Source organism: Elaeis guineensis, chromosome 1 (assembly GCF_000442705.2).
Source record: "Elaeis guineensis isolate ETL-2024a chromosome 1, EG11, whole genome shotgun sequence".
NCBI lineage: Eukaryota > Viridiplantae > Streptophyta > Magnoliopsida > Arecales > Arecaceae > Elaeis > Elaeis guineensis.
Window position 1 is genome coordinate 21,254,345 of NC_025993.2, and position 25,517 is coordinate 21,279,861.

At 41.4% G+C, this 25,517-nt stretch overlaps 1 protein-coding gene across 2 annotated transcripts; it reads left to right on the top strand.

Annotated features, from left to right (window-relative positions):
- The first annotated feature begins 9,597 nt into the window (after positions 1-9,597).
- LOC105032566 (synaptotagmin-5) lies at positions 9,598-25,029 on the top strand. Of its 2 annotated transcripts, none has more exons than XM_073251298.1 (13): positions 9,598-9,895; positions 11,745-11,847; positions 11,942-11,994; positions 12,189-12,309; positions 19,064-19,185; positions 22,222-22,323; positions 22,410-22,484; positions 22,567-22,646; positions 22,736-22,853; positions 22,966-23,196; positions 23,611-23,910; positions 23,984-24,097; positions 24,348-25,029. In XM_073251298.1, exons 1-13 carry the CDS (start codon positions 9,791-9,793, stop codon positions 24,492-24,494), a joined length of 1,671 nt encoding a protein of 556 aa, XP_073107399.1. In that variant the 5' UTR covers positions 9,598-9,790; the 3' UTR covers positions 24,495-25,029. The 2 variants fall into 2 exon arrangements, with proteins under 2 accessions (XP_073107399.1, XP_073107397.1); XM_073251296.1 differs by having other exon boundaries at positions 9,600-9,895; positions 22,736-22,886; positions 24,348-25,027.
- Positions 25,030-25,517: the final 488 nt, after the last annotated feature.

The window sequence follows — 25,517 nt, forward strand, 5'->3', positions numbered from 1 at the left end:
CAACGGCGGTGGAGGGCCCGGCTTCATCCTTGGATGCCTCGTCCAAGAAGTTGAGGTCGAGCTCGGAGAATTTCACGACCATCTTTTCCTGGCAGAGCTCGAACCCTTTATTGAATGCGGCTTGGCCGAACTCAACCTTCAACTTCTTCATTTCGGTGGAAGTCTTGAACTCCTCCACTGCTTGACTCCTGGCCTCCGAGACCAGGGTCGGGATCTGTTCCACCATGTTTGCAACCTCGGCCTCCGCCCTCCTCACCATCTCCTCCAGGTCGGCCTTCTGTTCCGCCGAGGTCTGTCTCTCTCTCTCAAGCGCCTCTCAGAGACCGGCCACCTCGAGGGCCATTTTCTTAAGGCGGGCAGCCTCGGCCTGCTGACCTTCCACTGCCTTGTTTGTCGTCTCGATGTTGGTGAGGAGTTGATGCCCGAGCTGCAAGGGCAACAGGAGAGTCAGAATGGGAGCTGGAAAGTTAATTAAATGAAGAAGCGAAAGGAAAAAGGAGGACGAATCCACTTACTTCGAGGAAGGCCCCTAGCGAGTCCCAGACTCATTGTGTAGGATCGATGCGGACGATCCTCTGGACGACTTCGGGCAGTGAGCACCCGTCTACCAGCTTTTTTATTAGATCCCTGTCACTAAAGGGATCATCCCCCTGCTCCTCTTCAGAGCCGCGGGAATCTTCAGTGGCAGCCCGACGACCGCCGACCCTACGGGCCAAGGTCTTCCTCCTCTTCCTCCTCTCACCCCCTGGCACCTCCTCAGGACAGGTCTCCGAAGCGGGGACCTCGGTAGGAGAACTCAAACCCCTCGGGGAAGCCCGGGCGGCGGGATGCTCAGTGTCTGGAAGGACATCGACGGCTGAGATCGCTCAGGTGGGCACGGCCAAATTCGTCCCCTCCGCTCTGGCCCTCTTCACCGGCCCGGAGGCCGCGGCGCCCTTTCTTTTGAGAGCCTTCAGGCCCCTGGCGAGTATCTGTGCTTCTTCGACGTCCATGCCTAAAAAAAAAAAAGAGAGAGAGAAAGAGAAAAGAAAAGGAGGGCGTGAAAAAGAAGAAAAGAAGAGAAGTGGGAGAAAGAGAGGAAAGGAAAAGAAAAAAAAAAGAGAGATGAAATACTGGCAGGATCCAGGGGGCTCAGGCCGATGTTGAACAGAAACTGCTCCTTCAGGAGGTTGGGGAGAGAAAGAGTTGGATATTTGAGGAGTTTCTGGGAGGCTTGGTGGTCGTCTCCCTCCAGGCTGGGCACCCGACGGACGGAGTCCCTCAGGGAGCCCCAAGGGGGCAACTCTAGCCTCAAGGTCGGACATCGAATATAAAGAAACTTTCCCTTCCAGTTATAGATAGAAGAAGGGGCACCCTTCAGTAACCCCTTCCTATCGAACTGAGTGGAGAAGTACCACCAATCCTTCATCGTGGGATGACGCTTGAAGGTGTAGAAGTATCTAAACAAGGAAAGGGTGGGCTGGACTTCGACTACATGACAAAGAGAGAGGAACCCTATCAAAAACCTAAAGGAGTTCGGTGCAACCGAAGCCAGAGAAATATCCAGAAATCGAAAAAGAGCAATGACAAAAGGTGGCAGAGGGAGCCGGAGTCCGGCACGGAAGGCCTCCTGGTACAGGCAGAAGCAGTCGGGGGGAGGGGCACTGGCCCGGTCGGACGGGCCAGGAAGTTCCAATTCATACTTTGGAGGAACCCCATACTGAACTCTTATCAGTTGGAGTTCGTCCGGAGTCAGAGAACAAGGAATGACGTCCGGTGCAAAAATCAGATGAGGTTCAGCTCTACCGACCGGTTCATCTACCGCCTGAGGACTCTGAGAGATCGAGACAGACGAACTCCTAGAGCCGCTAGAAGAAGAACCCCTGAAAGACATCTAGAATCACACGAAGACCACTTACAGAGGTGAAATCCCTAAAAATCGAGAAAAATCACGGACAAGGTCCCGGGGGACTGATGCGCAGAGCAAGAGGAAGAAAGATCGAACGGCAAAAGAAAGAACAAAAAAGGGAAGGAGTTCCGAGACTAACCTAGGCGATTCGGAGAAGTACGAAGGCACGGAAATGGGGACGGCTCGAGGAACGCCTAAGGCTGGGAAGGACGCTGAGAAAAATCGAAGTTCTCAGGAAGAAGAAGGATGCCAGAACAAGACCGTCGGATAGAGAGGGACTCTTGGAGGAGGAGTGCGGGTTTAAATAGGCCCTGAGATCCGACATAATGATGATTGCGAATCCCCTCTGGCCGGTCTCTTTTCGCCGCGTGTCCCACTCACCACAGTGGGCGGTTAAAAAGTGGCAAACGGCTGACAGTGCCTTTATTGCGCCACGCCTTGAGCACCATTCCGCTGCAGGTTTCAAAAGAGCCTCTTCGGATCACCTCGATTTGAAAAGACTTCGGCGCACGCGCATTAAATGCCAAAATATCTGAGGACGATCGCGTGCGGACATCGAGGGAGCAACTTCGACTGTGACAATCTTTCTGTACTTCCTTCATTCGAAATTCGAACTCGAAAGTAGGGGGACTGGTGTTGGGTATAAAATACCCTCAGCTGAAGTTCTTAACAGGATTGACCCTCCCAAGACTCCTCCGACTTTCGACCGTAGATGGTATCTCTCCGGACTTCTCCAACAGCCGGATTCCCACAGTGCTGACTGAATTCTCCCGACGGACGAACTCCCACTACACCACCCGAGCTCCTTCAACATGAGTTCCCCCAGTTATCTATTAAACCGCCCTAAGCGCTCACTAAGCTCCGCCGCCAGTCGACTTTCCACGACTATCAGCTGCTCCCCGAATCCCTTCCAGACTTCTTCCAGCCAGGTTCAACTCCAATTTGAACTACCCCGGACTCCGCCAACGGCTGAACTTCTCCAACGGTAGATTCCTACAACTACCAGATTTCATCCCGGACTCCTACGGGAGCCGGATCTCGTCCCCGATCTCGACTGTGGAAAGGCTTCGCCCGGACTCCTACGGGAGCCGGGCTCCGTCCTCGACCCCGATTGCTGGTAAACTTCGTCCGGACTCCTACAGGAGCTGGATTTCGCCCCTGACTTTGATTGCAGGTAGACTTCGTCCGAGCTCCTACGGGAGCCAGATTTTATCTCCAGCTCTAGCTGCGGGAAGGCTCCGCTCGGACTCCTACGGGAGCCGGGCCTAGTTCCCAATTCTAGCTGCACAAGGACTTCGCCCGGACTCCTATGGGAGCCGGGCTCCGCCCACAACTTCGCTTACAGGTAAACTTCGTCCAGACTCCTAAGGAAGCCGGACTTCATCCCTGACTTTGATTGCAGGTAGACTCAGCCCGAACTCCTACGGGAGCCGGATCTCATCCCCGACCTCGACTGCGGAAAGGCTTCGCCCGGACTCCTACGGGAGCCAGGCTCCGTCCTCATCCCCGATCGCTGGTAAACTTCGTCCGGACTCCTAAGGGAGCCGGACTTCATCCCTGACTTTGATTGCAGGTAGACTCAGCCCGGACTCCTACGGGAGCCGGATCTCGTCCCCGACCTCGACTGCGAAAAGGCTTCGCCCAGACTCCTACGAGAATCGGGCTCCATCCTCGACCCCGATTGCTGGTAAATTTCATCCGGACTCCTAAGGGAGCCGGACTTGACAGTCCGGACTCCTACGGGAGCCGGACTTCGCCCCTGACTTTGATTGCAAGTAGACTTCGCCCGAGCTCCTACGGGAGCCAGATCTCGTCTCCAGCTCCAGCTGCGGGAAGGCTCCGCCCGGACTCCTATGGGAGCTGGGCCTCGTTCCCAATTTCGGCTGCACAAGGACTTCGCCCGGACTCCTACGGGAGCCGGGCTCCGCCCACGACTTTGCTTACAAGTAAACTTCGTCCGGACTCCTAAGGGAGCCGGACTTCATCCCTGACTTTGATTGCAGGTAGACTTAGCCCAAACTCCTACGGGAGCCAGATCTCGTCCCCGACCTCGACTGCGGAAAGGCTTCGCCCGGACTCCTATGGGAGCCAGGCTCCGTCCTTGTCCCCGATCGCTGGTAAACTTCGTCCAGACTCCTAAGGGAGCCAGACTTCATCCCTGACTTTGATTGCAGGTAGACTCAGTTCGAACTCCTACGGGAATCGGGCTCCGTCCTCGACCCTGATTGCTGGTAAATTTCGTTCGGACTCCTAAGGGAGCCGGACTTCACCCCTGACTTTAATTGCAGGTAGACTTCGCCTGAGCTCCTACGGGAGCCAGACCTCATCTCCAGCTCCAGCTGCGGGAAGACTCCGTCCGGACTCCTGTGGGAGCCGGACCTCGTCCCCGACTTCAACTGAAGGAAGACTCCATCCGGACTCCTGCGAGAGCCGAACTCCAAGCTCCTCTCAGACGGGTGGCTAGCCACCTCTCTCCGCCAGACACCCCAGTCGAACTCCGACCGATAGGCCTAGACCCCCTGGCAGGCCGCAGCAACAGCCACGACTCTGCTCCACCTCCTGCGACGGATTCCACACGGCTCCATCTCTCCCTGGCAGGCCATAATAATGGCCACGATCCTGCTCCACTTCCTGCGATGGATACTGCGTGATTCTTCCATTCTCTGGCAAGTCGCGACAACGGACGCCGCTCCGCTCCCCGTGGCAGACTCCATGTGGCACGCCCCGGTGATAGCCACGGGTCCACTCCACTACTCTCCGCAACAAACTCCTCCTGACTCTGGGCGGCCCACTGCCAGATGGTTACAGACATCGCTATCAGTTTGTTGCCCCCTCCGTCTATAAAAGGGGGACCCCAGATACGTTATTCTCTAAGCTCTCATTTTTACCTAAAAACTTTGCTAAAATTTTCGTTCGAGCACTCCATTCTTGTTGAGGTAGAGAACTGACTTGAGCATCGGAGGGTCTTGTCGGAGCAACCCCACCTCCGGTTTAGACTTCTTTTGCAGGTCCCGACGGCGACCGCGACCCCCACAACTCCAGCTTCTCCGGCGCAGGCGAATTTTTGCACCAACACCTCCCATGCCAAATAAAGATGCTTGCCGCCACACCCCTCTAAGATGAACTTTGGCAAAATGAAAATATCAGAGAGCTTCACCAAATGGAAGCAAGCAACGATGACCTTGTGCTCCCCAGAAAAGTGACATTACAAAAGGCCTTGGATTGATACCAACTTTGAGCTACAAGGACCCAATATATAGGCGAAGCCGGGCCTGATCACCACCAACTACTTCCTCTGGCCATGGGACGCATGTCAACAAAGAGGAGGCCCCAAAGATTGCACCACCTGGGAACCAAGACCTCAGCGATCTTTGGCCATGGGATGCATGTCACCAGAAGGCCTCGAAGACTGTGCTTCATGGAGATTGAGGCCCTAGTTGTCTTCTCCAACAAGCTATCGACATTAGAAAGTGACAAGCATTAAATATCCAAAAAGTACTATCCTTCAACATCTGATCCTTCAGAGATATCTCAACTCTAGTCGAGACCTCTATAAAAGGTATCAGCATGATCCTGAATACAACTATAGGATATTTGGATATTTATCTGAACCCCGATAACTAGATCGATGGCCCAATCCCTCAGAGATATCTTGTCTCAAGAGTTGAGACCTCCAAATACTAGTCAGTGAAGCATGGGCAATAAAGAGATATCCTGTCTCAAGTTAGGACCTTCTACAAACATCTCGTGTATAGCCAACCTAGATGGCCGCCATCCCTGATGAGATCCGATGATGCCACAAAGCCGACCTCGATGGTCCCCACCCCTAACAAGATCCAAGGATGCCATGAAGCTGACCTTGACAGTCGTCATCCCTAATAAGATCTGAGTATGCCATGAAGCCAACTGACAATTACCACGTGCCAGGAAGCCGACCTAAATGGTCACCATCACTGACAAGATTCGAGGATGCCAAAAAGCCGACCTTGATAGTTGCCACCCCTGACAAGACTAAGGGTGCTAGAAAGTTGATCTAGATAGTCGCCATCCCTGACACGATTCGAGGATGCCACAAAACCAACCTCGGTGGTCGCCACCCCCATCAAGATCCGAGGGTGCTAGGAAGTTGACCTAGATGGTCACCATCTCTAACAAGATCTAGGGATGCCGGGAAGCTGACCTCGATGGTTTCCATCCTTGATAAGATCTGGGGATGCTAGGAAGCCGACCTCAGAGAGATCCGATGGTTGCCATCCCTGACAAGATCTAAGGATACCACGAAGCCGACCTAGATGGTTACCATCCTTGATAAGATCTAGGGATGCCACGAAGCTAACCTCAACAGTCGCCATCGCTGACAAGATCTGGAGATGCCAACCTCAACGAGGTCTGAGATTCTTAACTGAGGTCGCGACGAAGTGCACCCTCCGACACGATCCTACAATGACCAAAAATGATGGCAGGAGGGGCTAACCCTCTGGGGACCCCTCACGACCACTTAGTGCTCCTTGACCATCTCAAGTTGAGTGGAGCCCTACAGGGATCAATTCTGAATGATTCTTTGGAAGAGAACCTATTTGCTTCGATCTCTCCAACAATAGTTGATCGTATTCAGACTTTGCCCAAAGTTAGAAATTAGGCCAAATCGCTGTGCCTAGACATGACCGTGAACAAATTATGTCCTCTATGGAGGAGAATCCAAGTCCCTAGACAATTCTTCCGATGATGGAGGTGGGACATTATCCGAAGCCTTTTGCAGTCCCACGAGTGCATGTCAATTACTTCAGCAAAATATGTTTGTGACATAAAAAGTCGGAAGGCATCCACAAAAAGATACACATATCAAAAACAAACTTTTTATTATTATGCAAGTTTTTGCAGAGTGCCCAAGAGGGACACCTAAAAGAAGATGCAAAAGATGAAGACCTAGTCTTCATCGGAGAGAATTCCCCGACCTCCTCATCATTGTTGCCGAGACGGAGATGCCAAAGGTCCAGCTTCGAAACCATCTACTTCAAGTGGGCCTTGTAATCCTCAAAGCCTTAGATATAGGTGGAGGTGGAGGCATCAACCATTTCCTCCTAAAAGAAATCAAAGACTTGAACTCCCCGACATAGCGCTCCCAGACCTCGATCGAGATCCATAGGGAAGAGCCAAAAGAACCCCCACTACCCTCAAATAAGGAAGGGTTTGCCTCAAATCTGATTAGGACAGTCGGACTCCAACCTAACAACGGTGGAGCTTGAGGTGGCTCCAGAATGCAGATTGCGGGCTGCAGCCCTGGCTCGAGGCTTTTAGCCCTCTTCAAAGAAGACTCACCATGGGCCACAGTAGTCTTCTCCTTAACTACACGGTTGAGGGATTTCGGTGATGGCTTCATAGTTGTTGGGTAGTGGGAAGAAGAATGTTCTCTAACAAGCACAGCAATGCCCCACCAGGCGAATGACTCATACAAATCTTGGAGAATGCAACCTCAACATTCGCCCACCAGATGCAGCTCTTAATTGCACCCCCATCTATTTAAAGTCTCATGGAATGACTCATGGAGATGCTTCGAAACCTGTCTTGTGGAATGACTCATGGAGATGCTTCGAAACCTGTCGAAGCCCATCACACGTTAGGTTGGGATAGGATCGGGAATACTTTTTAGATATATTCCCTTCAAAACTTCCCTCCTTCCTTGAATCTGGCTAAAGTCATGAGACAATAAGTGGATAAGTATGGAAAAGTCTTGACAGATCGGAAAGCCAATCCCTTGGAAGTGCCTTGGTTCCAACTAAAGCCCTGAGATCCTGACCTGCACAATGTCGACAACTTCGGGGATACCTCGACTTGAGTTAGGACCTCGAAGGTTGAGATCCTCGGAGCTTATCCAAAGAGGGTCTTGGGAAACATCCAAAAGCACCACCGAAGCAACTCAATGAATCAAAGCCTAAACTCTCGAAATAGTGTGACAATCCACTTGGAGATTAAACGGCTCGGATTTGTTCACTCAGCCAGGGCTCTCCCTCTATGGACTGCTACTTTCTTCATCTGAAGCAATCACTTTAGACTCAAAAGTAGGAGGTAAATATTATGGGGTCATATCACCTCAGCTACCAATCTCAGGACATCCCCTGCAGTCCTGGGATGATGAAGGCACCTGGACAATGACGGGTCTGTCATGAGAATCTACGACAAGGTGATTACACCAGCTCTGGCTTTCGATGACCCCCGAGTCGACCTCCCATGATCCGTATTGATATATATTTTTGCCTGATCAGAAGATACGAACAAACCCCAATCATGGCCGACCCATATATTATTCTCCGACTCACACTGACTTCCAACTTGCCAGGACCTTTGCCCATGCCACCTAGCCAAGGGTCGGGTGTCAAGTCATGTTTCCCTTAACCTCTGTTGATCGTCATATTTAGAAAGACTGATAGGATACCCCTATGTGGCCCTGTCAAATCATGCCACTCAAAGTCAAATCACGCCACTCTTGAGAGTAGCTAGTCGTGCACTGAAAAAAGTCCCATCAAATCATGCCACTCTTGAAAGTGGCTGGCTGCGCATCGAAAAAAATTCTATCAAATCATGCCGTACCTGAAGAGCGGTCGGCTATGCGTTGGATAAGCTCTAACGATAGTCTATAAATGGAGACAACCAAGGGACCCCCAAGGTATGCAACTCACGCGCGCTTCCTCTCACTTGTTTCAGGTTTCTGACTTAAGCATCAGAAGATCCCTATTATAATCCGCTCTGGTTCGAAACTTATTTTACAGATCAGATCATTGTCTTCTTTATCGAACGTTGCTATTTTTCAGCAACTTCGACTCGAGTCGAAAATCAGCAGTAATACGTACTATATAGCTGGATGATACACACTCATCAATTTTTTAATATATACTGTAAGATTTTTTGGTACACTCAGTAGTGATCCAATATACATATATTGATAAAAATCATATTCTGAAAACTATATATTAATATTTTTGAAGTTGTGTATTAGATCACTATTAGATGTATATGAAAAAATTTTCAGTATATATCAGAAGGTCAACAAGTCTGTGTCACTTGGTCATGTAGTATAGACCAATGAACATGATGTTTCAAAATTATATATCAATTTATTTGAAGATATATATTAAATGAGTAAATAACTAATCTGTTAAATATATATTATTTGATCATATATTATGCACTGATGAACTTCATATTTTGAACACTATGTATCAATTTATTTAGAAACATATAGACTTTATTATTAATCTACTTGATATATTATATATTTATATCATATATATATATATATATATATATACTGATAAAAAATATGTTATAAAGATGAGAAAGAAATAAAATGTTATTTTTTTTTTAATTATGAAATTGACGATTCTATACAGACGAAGTTCTCTTCAGATGGGCACGGATAAAAAGAGGCAAAATAGAAAGCCTGTCCAGATTTTGTTCTCCACTCTCCGCCACAAATGATTGTCATACCGGTAACGTCCATCCAAAAACATTAGTCAAAGACCGTTGAGTTCTTGTATTAGTTGGATTTATTACAGTAATTTCTTCATATAATCATATCTACACGTGCTAAAGGCGTACGTTTCAAATTTTCTAACGGAGAGTCGCCGTCTGTCCCCAGCCCCGCGTGTCCTAGATACCGTGCGGACAGAGAAGGCCAGGGGAAGAGTGAGTGAGTGTCCTTTTGACAAGCACGTACGCTATCAGCCCCCAGGGGTCTCTTTGTTTCCATAAAATCTCAGTGACCAAATGTGAAGGAGAAACGGGAGCGAAGGAGGCCCCAAAACGCTTCCCTCTTTTCTCCTTCTCTGCTTCTCCTCGTCGACTTCTTGGCTTCTTTCTTTCTTGAGAGGCATTGAAGGGTTTGGAGAAGCTCTCGGTAGAGTAATGGCGTTCTTACTCGGGCTGGTTCTGGGGATCATCGCCGGGTTCGCGCTCGTCGTCGCTTTCCTCCGCTTCGAGAGTTCGCGTTCCGAGTGCCGCCGCGAACTGGTGAGCATTTCTCGTCTTTGTTCTTGGCGTTCTACTGCTGCTGGGTTCTTTCTTCGGTTCTTGATGGATGCATTATTAGCGAGTTCCCTTTCTCTGATGTTAAATTTTACTTGCCCGTGTTTCTCTTATCAAGATTGATGTTGGTTGAAATCGTCGAGTCTTCATAGACTGATCCCTGCTCTTAGTTCCAATTTTTTAAGCAAGTTCGTGGTTTTGTAATCGATGCAATGATGAAAGAGAACAAATCAGCTGCTTTGGTGGTTTTGATTTTATTACGTGTCTTTTATTTTTTTCAATCTTGATGTATTTTTGGGAGTCGAAGCGATCCATGTGCCGCCAAGGGCTGGTAAGAATCCTACTCTTCTTTGGCTCCATCTTTCCTTCAAGAATTCTCCTTGTTTCCATGGTTCTAGTGCTGCTTCATTCTTGGTGCCTGATTTCTAATGCTTGATCAATGCATTATAGTTGGCTCTTTGTATTTTTGCAGGCAATTGTACCTTAGAAGTTTTCGCTGGTTTGTTATTTCTTCCTTCTGTTTCTTTGATCAAGATTGATGTGCATCTAAATCGATGAATATTCATAGATCAATCCTCATTCATTCAATACTTTATTACGTGTAGTCACCAATTTTAAGTGATGTTACTGATTTTTAATCCACGTAATGGATGAAAAGAACAAACCTGTTGCTCTGTTTTATTTACGCTGATTGATTTTTCATTCCTGATGATTATGATATTTAGGATATGATGTTTGGTATCCTTAAGATGTGGAGTTTGGTGGGGCAGGATTACCGGAGTGTGTCATGTTTCTAGATTTCATGTGTAGATGGGTCAAGAATCTCTTTTTAAATGAATTTTTTTTTTTTTTGACAATAAGGAAGAAAAGGACATTTTGGAGGAGGTCAACTGTTGCCATATTATTGATTAGGAGGTTCCTATGTCCTCAATGGTTGGATTGTTTCTTCTTCTCTTTATTTTTTATTTGTGTAAAGAGAAAATATGGGATCCTATCAGAGTGTCAGAACTTTTGATGAGCCCCAGCAGCAGGAGGTCTGTATGATGAAAGCACAATATCTGGCACAATTCATTAAAAGAAAAAAAAGTTTGGGTGGGCATAGGCAGACTGCGAATGCTGAGAAAGGGAAGCAATTCAATTATAATCTCTTATCACGCCATATATTTAGGTTTCTCGTTGTAAGCTGTTAAGACACTCTTAATTGTCCCCGCTAGTTAATATGCTATAGATCATTCAAAACAAAAAAAAAAAAAAAAAGAGCTTCAAATTCGTTTATTTCTAATTCAGATGTTCATACGTCAGGCCACATATATTCTTATTTATTCATTTTCTTTTGTACCAAGGCATCTTAGAGTGTCATACATATCAGATTATCACTGACAATTTATTGTCTTATAGACATTGTTTAATATTATTTATAACATGCATTAGTTTCTTATATACAATTTTTATCCCCATTTTCTATTTTTTAAGATGTTTCTGTATTTAAATTATTTTCAAAATAATTGTTAAATAATTTCAGTCTGAAACGACTAAAACCAAAACCATTGGAATGGCTGAAAGATTTTATTTTGCCTGTGAAAGGAAATTGAAATGTGAACCAAGATTGAAATCATGTATCACATTAAGTGGAGATTTAGATGTCCATACAAGATCATTTTCTAGAAACTTATCAAAAGGAATGATCAATATCATGGGCTTGTTGTTGTCAGACCTTCTACCCAGCAAAAGTTAGAATGTTGCTCGTCTGATTTGGTTCTGATAAGAGAAGATTATAGCCTTGTTTATTGCAGCTTCTAGAACTGAGAAGAAGTATGTTTATTTCTTGATGCAGGCTGACATTGTTGCAGCCTTTCCGAGGATGACACTTGAAGATTTGAGGAAGATTCTTCCTCGAGAATTTTTCCCATCATGGGTAGTTTTCTCACGCCGCCAGAAGTTAAGTTGATTTTTTTTTTTGGTTCACAATTGTGATTTTTTATCTGCCACCACTATTTCAATGTATATTGATATTGATTTTGTTATTCTTGCAGTTGAAATGGCTAAACCAGGAGCTGATAAAAATCTGGCCTTATGTTAATGAGGTACCCCTTCTTTCTTCTCTTGTAGCTTCGGATTTGTGAATTGAAACTTTGAAATCTATAACCTTTTCATGGTAACTTCTCTCAGACATCATTATGTGTTGCTGCTTTTGGCTGGGATAATTAATGTATTCTTGACAAAGGAATTTGTCTGCATGTATGACAATATACTTGTGTTTGCTTTATCATATTTACAGGCAACATCTGAGCTGATAAGAATTTCAGTCGAGCCAATTCTTGAACAATACAGACCTGCCATCTTAAATTCCCTCAAGTTTTCAAAGCTAACTCTTGGTACTGTTGCTCCCCAGTTGACAGGTGGGGTTTTTAACCCATATCTAGCTCATTCAATTGTGTATTTTCTGATGCAAATTCTTTGATAAATTTTTCATAGAGTAAGCCTTATGCACAGCTACTATCCATTGAATGGGAATCTTGGTTTAGTATAGTGTATGGCAATAAATGCATATCAATTTTTGAAACTTAACAGCATCGTGTAATGAGATTTTTCAAGAAAAAGAATTGCATTGTAGCTTTGATCCTTGCATCTGGTGTATTATAGTTTTGGATATGTGGGATTTACGACTTTTACATCTAACAAGTTTGAATTAGTCTAGAGGCACATTTGTGCAAATTTTCTACCTGACTGTAGTTTGCGATAGTATAATAATTTAAGTTGCATATCCTCTGAGCCTAACTGAATTCTTTAAATGCATCATGACATCATGAATTACACTGGTAAGATCATGCTATTGATATGGCTGAATGGTATACCATGCATGATTCATATTTTTTTTCCTGAACTGTGAATGCCATTGATATGTGCTGATGAAATCAGTAGAAAATATATGTTTGGCTAGGCCTTATGAATAGGCAAACTAGATGTTAATGTAAATGTTTTGAGCTGATGGCTGATGAGTCATGATCAAGATAATGCAAGAAACCTTTTTCTTGTTATTTTTAACCTGGTTTGTTTGGCTGATTAAGATCATAGCAATGATATGGATCCACCAAAAGAAACTTCTTAGAAGCATTAGCATTTGCCGAACTATTCCAAATTGGACAGTTCAAAACATTCCGAGCTGTACCGGCCACAAACTGGGATGGCCGGCCTTATGAATCTGAACACTGGATGAGGGAGAGGGAAAGAGGAGGAGAGAGAGAGAGAAGAAGGAAGGGCCGCCAAAGGGCTGCAGAGGCCTCTGTGGCTCCATGTCGTCTGATAGGGCATTTAATCAAAAGAAATAGAGAGAGAGGGGGGGGGGAGGGGCAAGGGTATTGAAGGGAGGTGGAATCGGTGGAGAGACTGTTGGAGGGTGCCGGATGGCTGTCATGGCGATCGGACGATGGAAAAGGCGCAGGCAGAGCTGCAGCTGCGGAATAGGGTCGATCGTCCTTGTTCATCGTATTTTTTTTAAAATAATGATGAACAGTAAAGCCACCAATAGGTTTGCCGACTTTACTTAAAAAAGCAAAGCCGTGGGCCGCGATTCCACCGTCCGATGGTTACAACAGCTAACCGGAGGCTCTCCAGTGGCTTTCCCTCCCTCCTTTTCTTTTCCTCTCCCCTCTCTTTATTTCTCTCCCTCTTGGACACAATTTGGCGGAGCAAGTGGAGGCCTTGGTGGCCCTCCAAGCGCACTTGCGGCCCATCTATGACCATCGTTGGTGTCTCCTCTAGCTACCCTCTCCCTCCCTCACCCTTTTCCCTCCCCCTCCCTTCTTTCTCTCTTTTCCTCTCCATTTTTTTTCTTTGCTTCTATGTTAGTTCACGCCGATCCTATCCAGTATGGACCTATACCGACTCGTACTGTCGGTCGGTCAGTATGGGTTTTGATACGGGTTCTGTGGATCTTGTGGTTATGCCATGGATAAATTTATGAATAACACTAAGGACTATCGGAATATATATGTTTTCTTTTTTTTTTTTGAGAACTTAGAAGAAGGAACAGGATCCTCCCACCTCAAAAAAATATTAATAAATAACACATATTGTTCGATTTTAGTATGCTCATTTATAACTAGTATCAATAAATAAGTGATGTGTTGAAGAGTATATTGGAATACCAAGCTGAATCAATGGAGAATTTGGATGGGTTCCCCCTATCAGTTTGGAATTGGGGACCTGCTTGGTTTTGCATCAATTCAGCCTCAATTTGGTAATCCCCCATCCCCATCTTCAATAATAGAAGGGGAAGGCTTAGAAGGGGTGATTTCATTGTATATTGGAGATATATCGATGATCTACACAATATCACCAAAATGATAATTTTTCATTAATTTGATAACATTTTAAATTAAGAATTATTTTTAGATTAAAAATTAACGATTAGAATAATTATCAAAAAAAATCTATAAAATTAGTTCCCCATGCTTCTATTAAAATTTGATGTCAATTTATTTCAATTCGAATATGACATGTATCACAACATAGGCCCAAATTTTAATAAATTTGGACAATAAATGGTGTTTTGTGCATGCCCATCAACTAAGAAAATATATGTAAAATCCTTGGTAGGATACTACAAGAATCCAAAGTTAAATTAATTTTTGAATATTTTATCTCTAAATATTTTTTTTAAACAAACTTATCAAAATTATTTAAATAATGAAAAATAAAAATAGGATTATGTATGGATAATTTAGAACTATTTTCTAAAGTAGAAAATGATTTTCTGCATTATAGTGAAAATTCACTATTTTTTAGAAATAATTAAATAACATAACTTTGAGATAAAATTATATGTAGAATTCTTCTTAGGGTTCTACATTATTCTGAATTTAAATAAATTTTTTTACATATTTTATAAATTAAATGTTAATTTATTATATAAAAATTAGTTAAATTATTTAATTAAGTGTAAAATTATAAAAAAATTGCATTATATGTAGATAATGTATAATTATTTTTTGGGCTAGTTTGATGAAGTTTTTAACTACAATGTAACTTCACTAATTTTTAAATAATTAATTGTCTGAATATCACTTGATGCAAAAATGTGGGACATTTGTTCCATAAATTTATAGGAATGGATCCACTAAGGAAGAAGAAGACCTAGAGCAAGGTTTGTTGTCTCAATACCGCATTCCATATCGATTCCATGCTATTATATAGTGTTGGTACACTTGATATGGTACTTGGTTTTGCATACCAAGTGTATGCCCTTTTTACTGTATATTGGTTTGGTACCAACATGGTATGATATGATTGGTATGCACCAATATCGACTGGTATGGCAAACCTTGACCCAGAGTGTGATGTTGAAGTATGGGCAGATGCTTTCAAACTAACACTATTGGAGGTGCATGTGGAGTGACATAGAGTTCAATGGGTAGGGATAACTGGGTTGAAGTAGCATCTAGTTAGTGATTATCCTAATATGCTACCAATGCTGGAAATGCCAATAAGAGGTTATGAAGAAGCACTTCACCAATTTTAAGACAATAAAGCAAAAGGTTGCCAAGAAAATGAAAAGTGACAATAGGAAAACCTACATCAAAAATAGACCCCTTTATGGATGGTCAATAAAATGGTAGCCTTATGGTCATAAGGGCCGGGGGGCAACCCCATCAATAGGAAAAGCTACAACCCCGCTTAGATATCATGCGGATGGAGGTTTTATATAGGGTGGAGGGCATTATCATTGTATTTTTACAAGGTATGGAGCCTAATCATTCGAATGATCAAATATTGTTATGTAGATTATGGACAATATGAGTTTCAGTGCTATACAAAAAGCCACTAGAAGATTGGAGAAGTGATAAACTTAGTCTAAAAGTAGAATAAATAAATAATATTATACTATCTGGTAAGAAGAAATTCCAAAGAAGCTTCAGCCAGGAGGCTAATACAAATAATAATGCCCTACTATGATGCATCCCATTCTATAAGCCTTTCAGAACATTAGTTTCTTCCACTCTTCTTGGAGAAATTTGAGCAATATTTCATGGGCTTCTTTAGGAATCATACTTCAAAGCGGACATTGGTCAACTCTATTTCAAAGGACTTGATATGGCTCGTCTGACCAGCATTGAAGATCATTGGCCTGACTTGCCGAATGTTGAAAAATGTTAATTCTCAAGTCGTTAATGAGAAGCTTACATTGAAAGAGTTGTACAAGAAAATATAAAGTTAGAAGGTCATGCTATTTTATTACTATCTGCTAATATAATTATACAAGTATGAGTACAAGGCCAATTGAACTGATAATTTCAAAATGCTCATTTTTCTCTTGACCTAAGCTAATATGTCCTTTGCCATTGTCTTGCCAAGGCTTCAGGATGATCCAATGGCCTACTCATGCACATTATCATGAATTGCAGTGGATGTAAACTGAGTGCAACAAGCTCAGGGCTTAGGTGTAGACCTAGTTAATAGAAGCGAAAATGGGAGAGGGCCTACTTGAACTAAAGGTGGGGATATGAATTACCTGAAGGCCGATTGAAAGTATGTTGACTTGTGATTTGGAAGTCTTGAACCAAATAACAAGCCCCTAGTGATGATATTTCAATTCAGCAATATCATGCGTTTGTGATAATACCTCGATTTGTGATGGTAATCCAATTCGACAAACCAGTCAAAAATCAATAAATCAAAATAAACGTGTTGTTCTTGCTAGTACTTGGTCGGTTAGTCCTACCGGCAATGATAAGTAAAAGGAGATCAAGAAGAGTCATGAGTAGTCAGGAGGAAGAAAGATGAGTACCAAATAGAAGATGTAGGGCCTAGTTATAGAGAAAAGGTGTGTTAGTAGAAAATAAATCAAAATCCCTATTAATATAGAAGATAATGCTGGATCTCCACTAATATAAGAGATTCTTTGAGTAACATGCGGGTTGTTCTAGTACCAAGAGTGTCCCACGAAAGAAGATGTGTGGCAAAGGAGGCGAGTTTAGCAAAATTGAAAAGATGTGAGCAGATTACTGAAGTGATACTTTGGTAAAAGGGCAACAATAATCAGTTAGCAAATTGAGGTCATGACTCCACAGATATCGAGGAGTGACGATGGATATCCCATTAGTCTTTTGATCATCGGCCGGTAAGAGTCGAGATGTGGGAAGCATTGTTTATACCCTATCTTGACAACTTAGAGACATGAATCAGCGTCACATGGATCCAGCTTATCAGAATCAGAGCAATGACAACCACATGACTCTTATCGAACTGGATAAGAGTTTGACCATGATAAATTTCACCAAGGAGGTATAGACTGAAGGAGAAGGGTTTGCTTATTGTGTTGATAAGCAGGCCAAAGTATCGAAAGTTGGCCGTAATCAACCAAAATATGGAGGAATAGACTGAAGTGACTGAAACGGTCTTAAAGCTATTTCCAAATACAAGAATTGCATTATAGGCTGAAATAAAAGAGACGGCAAATGTATGCTATGACCGATAAGATATGATTATCAGTTTGACAATTGGTGTAGAGCAAATAAGCTGATGAACACGTATAACTGAGGATAACTAGCATCAGCTATCAAAACTGCCAAGAGTAGGCCAGACGTTGTGTCAACTGCCACAGTATGCAGTTATTATTTGTTAATATAAATAAGTGGAAGTTATACTTTGTAATGGATCTTTCGACATGCAATCCAATGTATTTTATCTTATTTTAGTTTTATCTGCCAGTAGTTTCTATCTTAGGAGTAGCTGTGACATGATTTTCATTATTGTAGCCTACTAGCGCTACACGCCTCTACCATAGCTCAGTACTACACCTCTTATCCAATCTATTTCCTTCGAATGGTGGTGTGACTGTGGTAAAAGTCCTTGAAGGTCAAGACACCTATTCCCAATATACTCTCTATCCTCCCTTCGATCATCATCATCATCATTTTTCTGACTGATCCAATACTGTTGTATGCCCGCACTCATCTACCCTCACTATTTGGCTTGTCACCACTTTCTTCTAGCACATCCGAATGGGACTTTACCAATGAGCCTCATCGCACATCTAGATGAGATGGAAAGTGCACCAGCACTATGTTTACTCCAAAAAAAAGATATTTAACCAAAGTTGTTTGGATCACAAGGGCATATTAGAAAACACTTACGGATTCATTAAAGTTGATAAAACTTGGCAGCCCTACAGCAATGCATTCTTCAGTACATTGCCATTGTGACTACATTCAATCAGCTGTGGAGATGGACGTCTCTCTTTTCATTGATGTGGCTGAAGAACGAGATTGCAATCATGTATATCTGTTCATTTAATATGTTGGCTAATTCTTCTATATGCTTTTTGGCAAAAGAGAAGTGTTTCACAAACACAAAATTGGAATGGTGTTTATGTTAGGATGTGAGATGATATTCTGAAGCCAAGTGGAAGAATTTTGAGTTTGTGGCTTTATAAGCTATTATGGTGGATTTTGGTTATGGATGGAAGCTCAAATTTCCAATTCTATCCCAGCCAGGGAGCAGCTTAGGATATATTGTGGGATGACTAATGAACAAGTTTCATGGCCCTTGTGAAATCTGGAAACCCCATTGATCAGAGGATAATCATCCTTTATTTTCCTTTTTGGAATTCATAGTCATTGTTGTAGGCTAACAGCTGTCCTTCTGCTGCCTCTGTCATGTTGTATCATTTCGCCACTCAGATTCATGCAAGTTTGCTATTTTTTATTCAGTGCTGGATTCCTTTCTCCAAAGAGCTGATAGAGGCATGTGACAAGCTTAATTTTGGTCTGGTCTACATACATTATTTAACTTCTTGTTGTTTTAGCGTGAAAACATCTTTGCAGGGAATCAAAACTACCAATTATCTCCCTATACTGTATTGCTTCTACGCTACCAATGCATTGCTTATAATTATTTTGGCTTTTTATATTGTGTTTCATGTCAGTGTAATTACCATCCATATAGAAGTATCTTCTATTCGGACCCCCTCTGTTACCAGACAGAAAGAAGACATAAAAAAAATTTAGTTCTTTATACTATGTTGTCTATGCCATCTAACGCATGTAATAGAAAAGTCATATTTTTCAGAGAAACTATACTTTCTATAATTTTCTTATGGATTTATGGAGATCTGTCAGATCATGAATGTGATTTTTAGCATACTGTATTTAGGAGTTTCAATGATTGAAGATGATGAATCTGCGATCACCATGGAGTTGGAGTTGCAGTGGGATGGGAATCCAAATATTGTACTTGACATTCAAACAAAATTAGGTGTTGCACTGCCGATACAGGTAATGCTTTCCTTAGATTCAGCAAAGTGGATGAATATCTGATGTAGAAAAGATTACATCAATGTTTCCATTTTATATAGAATATAACTAACAAATTAAATGAACATGTTCATTACTGTCCGTAACCATGATCTTGACCTCCAACTTTGTCAGCTTTATGAATCCTTGTACTCCCAGTTAAAATAAGTCCTTAGATATCCCAAAGCTTTGGAAATCTTGTTCGTCACATAGAGAGTTTCTCTGATTCTTGTTAATCCTTTGAAGTTTTTGAAGTAACTTTTTGTTATTACAACTTGGTCTTCTCTCCAACATCTAACCCAGTAGTGACATATGGTAATGGAGAACAGCTCAAAATACTTTGGTCAAGTTCATCTATTACTAATGAGGTGAGTGTTGGAGTGATGTAAAACTACAATGAAATGACTAATAAAGAAGTAACTAATTAATATACTTAAAATTGGTTATTGCTTCCCCGGGGCAATATTCTTATATGACATAATTACCCATGCTTGAGCATATATCTAAACACAAATTATGCATAATGCCAACATTTGCAGGTCATTTAAGAGGCATACTCCTTACAATTAATGATTAAATATCAAGTAGAAAAGCCTGATAGATAAATAAAGCATGTAGAACAATCAATAATGGGTCATCTTAGAGAGATGAAGCTGCAGCATGTTGGTGATAGCCTGAGGCATTGCATGATACTTGCGATTGACATTAAATTTAGTGATAATGTTTTGATTCAAGCTCGTTAATGAGAGGATGGTTCCTTACGGAAAACCCCAGAGCCGTAGCCTGCTGCCTGAATATCATTCGGCATAAGCATGAGACACTAATTAGTGGGACAAAAAGAGGATCAAAAGATTTAATGTGCTTATGAAAAGCTGTGGCCAAAGATTTCTCCGTAAAACTCTGGGGCCAACAATTTTGAACTTTTAATAATCACAGGTAGAAAATCCAATTACTGTAGGACTTTGAAAAAATTTGGGTTAAAGAATATTTAATGTTTAGAATTTCTCAGTATATGCTCATAGTATGAACTTTTTCAAAACACACAAACCCTCAGATATGTAAGTATAAGTTGTGTAGATTTTTCAGTGAAATTTACCCTGCAATGAGTAAAGGTGGCTTCTAATATTTTTACCTTAACTAATGCAGACCTGCTTCCATTGTAGGGAATTAAGGATCTATAAATCAAAGTTGTTGTACTAGGTTTGCTTAGTTCAAACATCAGCTAGACACAGACACATAGTAAGAGGCTTGCTGTTGGTTTTTCACTTAGCTTGCAAATTAAAGGTCATCTGCTGGTATCTCCATTCATTAGTGATTTAGCTTTCGAAACAAATATCCATAACAAAGGCCTACACTACCACACTCATGTATGTAACTCCTCAAAAGTTATTGCAGAAATTTTCCCTTGATCATGTCCAAGGCTAAGGTCTTCCTAGAATTTTGTTGCTGTTCAATCATGAAGCAACTATGGAGCTATTAGGAGAATAGCTCCAGCACCATGCTTCTGCTCTGGTGTCTTCATGGAACATTTCGTCATGGTATTTTCTGGTTAGAAAGTCGGGAGTCCATTAACAATTACCCATTTGTGAGCTTGAAATCCACCTACACAACTAAACCGACTTAACCAAGTATCAGCTTCTTTTATATGGTTCTTTAGTTAAATGACCAACAAAAAATACATGGTCATACATTGTGTTGTAATACCATCTGCATAAACATATAGGCACATATCTATGTCATGGACATCAGACCATCAAATAACATAATTTATCATAATTTTCATGCTATTGCCTTGGGGTTTGTTTTATGCATGTCTGCATATACATTATGAGTATCTCTAAATAAGCAGCACTAAACTCAGCACCCACATTATCAAATTTTGTTCTTTAAATCATCAGATCATGCAAGTGTCTAGCATTATAAGATAGCATTAGTTACAATAGGATAACACATAAACTAACAGATTATTTATATTCATATGATGAACCAACAGCACTCAGTAAGGTAATATTGAAACTGTTGAGGATCTTAAGGAATCTAGCATAAGGTAGTATTAGTCACCATCATGCAATCACTATTTCATTAATGAATACCATTGAGCTACAATTCATGATTATCAGTATTATTTATGATTTAAGATCATACATCATGTTTCATCATGGCATATAGGATGAGCATACGAAGGAGGGAAAGTCATGCGCAATGCTGAGTACCTTGCAAAGCAAATAGTGCCAAACAGCAAGTAGAGAACAAACTTACTCTTAAAGCACTTGGGGCGTGGGGGTATGTGGGGTTATTTGATTTGGTGATAAAATACATATTGCATACTAGTTTAAAAACTCTAGTTTAGGGCCTCAAAATCCTCAAGGTCCCATTATAGTTTGACAAAGTAGTTGTCAGTATGTTAACTCTAGGATCATCAATGTCAACTGAGTTCAAACATGGGGCATGAACATGTCAAATAGCATATAGATGTTAAGAGCTGTAATTGATACCAATACCTAGAACTCTATTGGAATTGAGAGAAAAATTTGGTGACACTCCATGGGAAAGATATTGATCCTCTTGCACGATGGTAAAAAGCCAAATATGGATAAAGTAAAATATGCAACAATCAGAGAACTGACTATACATTGAGAAAAGAAAAAAATCATATTGTTTCTGCAAGTTAGCCATTAGAACATGTTTGCTCAAGTTCTTTTGAGTATTAACAATAGATGATCTCGGAACATTAAATCTTACACCATAAGTCATTGAGCCCTGGCTTTTAATAGTTCTAGTTGAATATTTATTCTGAGAGTAATTCGCGACCTTGATCTCAATATATTTTTTCAACTAAAGTATTTTATTGCCTTATACATCTAAGAAATTATAACAGACAATTATTGCTGTTATCTTCTTGTTATTAGATGAAAATAATTATGCTTCCTTGTTTTGGTCCTTTGCCACAAGAATATTGTGGTACTACGAATTAACAAATGCTCATTCTGAATCTTGATCATCCGTGTTCCAAATTAGGTCAAAGACATCAGCTTCACTGGGGTTCTCCATTTAATCTTGAAACCGCTGGTTGAAGTTTTCCCATGTTTTGGAGCTATATCTTATTCTTTGAGAGAGAAGGTTCTAGTTCTTTTCCCTGGTTACTTGGCTTTGGTATTAGATATATTCTTACATGAGTCTAACAATGAAATTTGATTTATTTGCAGAAGAAGCTAGATTTCACGCTAAAGGTTATTGGCGGCGAATTGCCATCTGTTCCTGGAATTTCTGGTGCTATCAAGGTTCGAGCATCCACCATCATATCCAAGCCCATACTTTAAAATATGGATTAATTTTAAATGTTCTCGGTTGGCATGCATCCAGGAAACAATACAGAATGCTATTGAAGACTCTATAACATGGCCAGCACGTAAAGTTGTTCCAGTATTGCCAGGAGATTATAGGTATCATGGCATTACTGGTTTTATTTCTACCATGAAGAATAAAGTATCAATCACATCTCTGAATGCTCTCTTTCACCCCTTGGGTTTAGTGATCTTGAACTGAAACCTGTTGGCAAATTGGAAGTAAAGCTTGTGCAAGCAAGAAATTTAACAAACAAAGACATCATAGGAAAAACAGATGCATTTGCCGTGCTGTACACACGACCAGTACGTGAAAGAATGAAGACTAGTAAAACAATTGTAGGTCTCCATTCAGTTTTTCTCTCCCATCTTCCTAATATTGTTTCTTCTAACTGGAAGTAACCTGCGATTCTTTCAGAGCAATAATTTGAACCCCATCTGGAATGAGCACTTTGAATTTGTAGTTGAAGATGCAGCTACTCAGCATTTGGTAGTGAAGATTTATGATGATGATGGGTTCCAGGTATCTGAATTTATTGGTTGTGCTCAAGTGATGTTGAAGGACCTGCAGCCTGGTAAAGTGAAGGATGTGTGGTTAAAGCTTGTCAAGGATTTGGAAATTCAGAAAGATAAGAAAGATCGGGGTCAGGTGAGTTTTCATTTATAGTGTCAAATATATTCATCTATCTATAAACATCTCTATCTATAGTGTCAAATATATTCATTGATAGGTAGTTTTCTCTATCTATGAACATTTCTGACAAAAGGCACTCTGGTTAAATATATATTGGCAGGGAACAAGCTTCATATGTGCATATGTTTAACATGCTTTACGAAAGCATAATAAGATATTGATATAGAATTAAACCAAATCAGACATTTAAAGCATACTATGGTGTCACCGAAAATGTAGTTTAGAAAAATTTATATTGACAGCAATGTGTTATATACGGGACATAGTAAATTTGCATATTGTTTCCCTCTCATTTTGTATGTGAATTTATATGTATTTCTCTTTTTGAAGTCTGAAAGCTTGTTTGGATAATAACCCTTGTTGCATCAGGTGCACCTGGAGCTTCTCTACTTTGCTTTTGGCATGGAGAACGAACTTTCTAATCCTTTTTCAAGTCAGTTCCAGATGACTTCTTTAGAGAGGACGTCCCTCAAAAGTGGGATAAGTGGAAGAGAGGTCACTGATTTTGACGGGACATCAATGCACCAGAGGAGAGAAGTTATTATGAGAGGAGTGCTTTCTGTGACAGTTATATCTGCAGTGGACTTGCCTGCTATGGATATAATGGGAAAGTCTGACACTTTTGTTGTGCTCAAGATGATGAAAACAGGAACAAAGAAGAAAACAAGGGTACTTTGTGATCTACATGTGTCTTACTACTTGCTTTCCATTCAAATTTGGAAATAACATGGCCTGTTCTCAGGTTATGAACCAGAGCTTGAATCCCATCTGGAATCAGACTTTTGACTTCGTTGTTGAAGATGCACTACATGATATGCTTATTGTAGAAGTTTGGGATCATGATATATTCAAGAAGGTAGCTTTTCTTCATCCTTTTAATTTCTTGTACAGTTAGACTTGGATAGAATCTGCTTCTGCACTACAGCTATTAGAAGTGTTTTTATTATGTGCTAAGAATTTTCTCGGTCAACATCTTGCTTTTTTGTGTGTTCATCCACCTAGCTGTTTACAATCATGTTTAAGAGTTGAATATGTTTGCTCAATTCTGAAACTAAAGTATGCCATTAGTTAAGCAATCATGTTAACATTGTTGTTGATCATTTCAGGACTTCATTGGGAGTTGCATCATGACACTGACGAGGGTTATAGTGGAAGGGGAATATGCAGATATTTTTCATCTTGAGGGGTCAGAAGCTGGACAACTAAATTTGAAATTCAAATGGACGCCACATCCAATTTATCGGAATTCATAATGGATGTAAGCCATATTGACTTCCTCTTCGGTGTACAGGATGGTTGACTCTTTTGATGCCTTATTCCTTCAACCTGGGTTCAGAAGAAGACTCTGAGTAATTCGGCTTCCATACAAGGCCTTGGGCAAATTGCTATCAGAGAGGACCTGTAAAATTAGTGCCAATTGCCGTTTGTTATGTCATTTAATTCACTTGGCCGCTGTTTTCCATGGAAGCCAATTCTTTTTGTAGCCATTGTTTACGGCGGATGTAGGATGCAACAGCATGAATGTTTGGTAAGTTCTGATGTATAAGCACTGCAAACCTCCTGTTTGGACTCTGGAGTATCTTTGGGGGATACAGAATGGTTTCGTTCTTGATATAGAAGATAAATATCTAGCTGAGAAGTGGGAAAAAGAAAAGAGAAATAGTTCTTATAGTATTATTTGTTGCTTGCTTCATCCAACACTCTGATTTCTCTTTGGATAGATTTGTTTATGCTGGAAGGCCTCTATTGACTCTATTTATTACGCTCAAGTTGTTGCATTTTATCTATATTCAATTATTCATCAATAGATTCTTGGCCTAACTTCTTTCATGCCTGGATACCTGAAAGCCTGCTGCTTGGAGAGCCTTACGGTTTGGATAACTTGCTTCTGGAGTCTCAATGGAACATGAGTTATATGTATAGTTTTAACCTAATCTTGGATATTACATGGTTTACATGGATGAATCAAATCAATAGTGCTTACTATACTAGAAGAATAACTTGAAATGCAGGTAAAACAATCCCTGGCCAATCTTTCTCCTATTTGGAAAGGCATTAGTAAGGATCTTGATGCTTTTTTTCAAGTTGAGAAATAAAACAAATATTTACTTCTGGGACGACACCTGGATTGGTTCAGATTCATTGTCTACCCTTTTTGTTGAGCTTTAGTATAGACCTGTAAGGTTAAATGTTTTGGTAGCTTCTCAATGGAATCGGAGATCTCTCGATTCAAATATTATACTGAAAGGGCCCCTCTCCCTACAAGAAGCAAGACA

Bases quoted from the DNA above. Each gene is read 5' to 3' on its own strand.
- LOC105032566 (XM_073251296.1), top strand. From the start codon at position 9,791: ATGGCGTTCTTACTCGGGCTGGTTCTGGGGATCATCGCCGGGTTCGCG. The intron at 11,995-12,188 runs GTACCCCTTCTT...TCATATTTACAG, and splicing joins TCTGGCCTTATGTTAATGAG to GCAACATCTGAGCTGATAAG. The intron at 23,911-23,983 runs GTACTTTGTGAT...GCCTGTTCTCAG, and splicing joins GAACAAAGAAGAAAACAAGG to GTTATGAACCAGAGCTTGAA.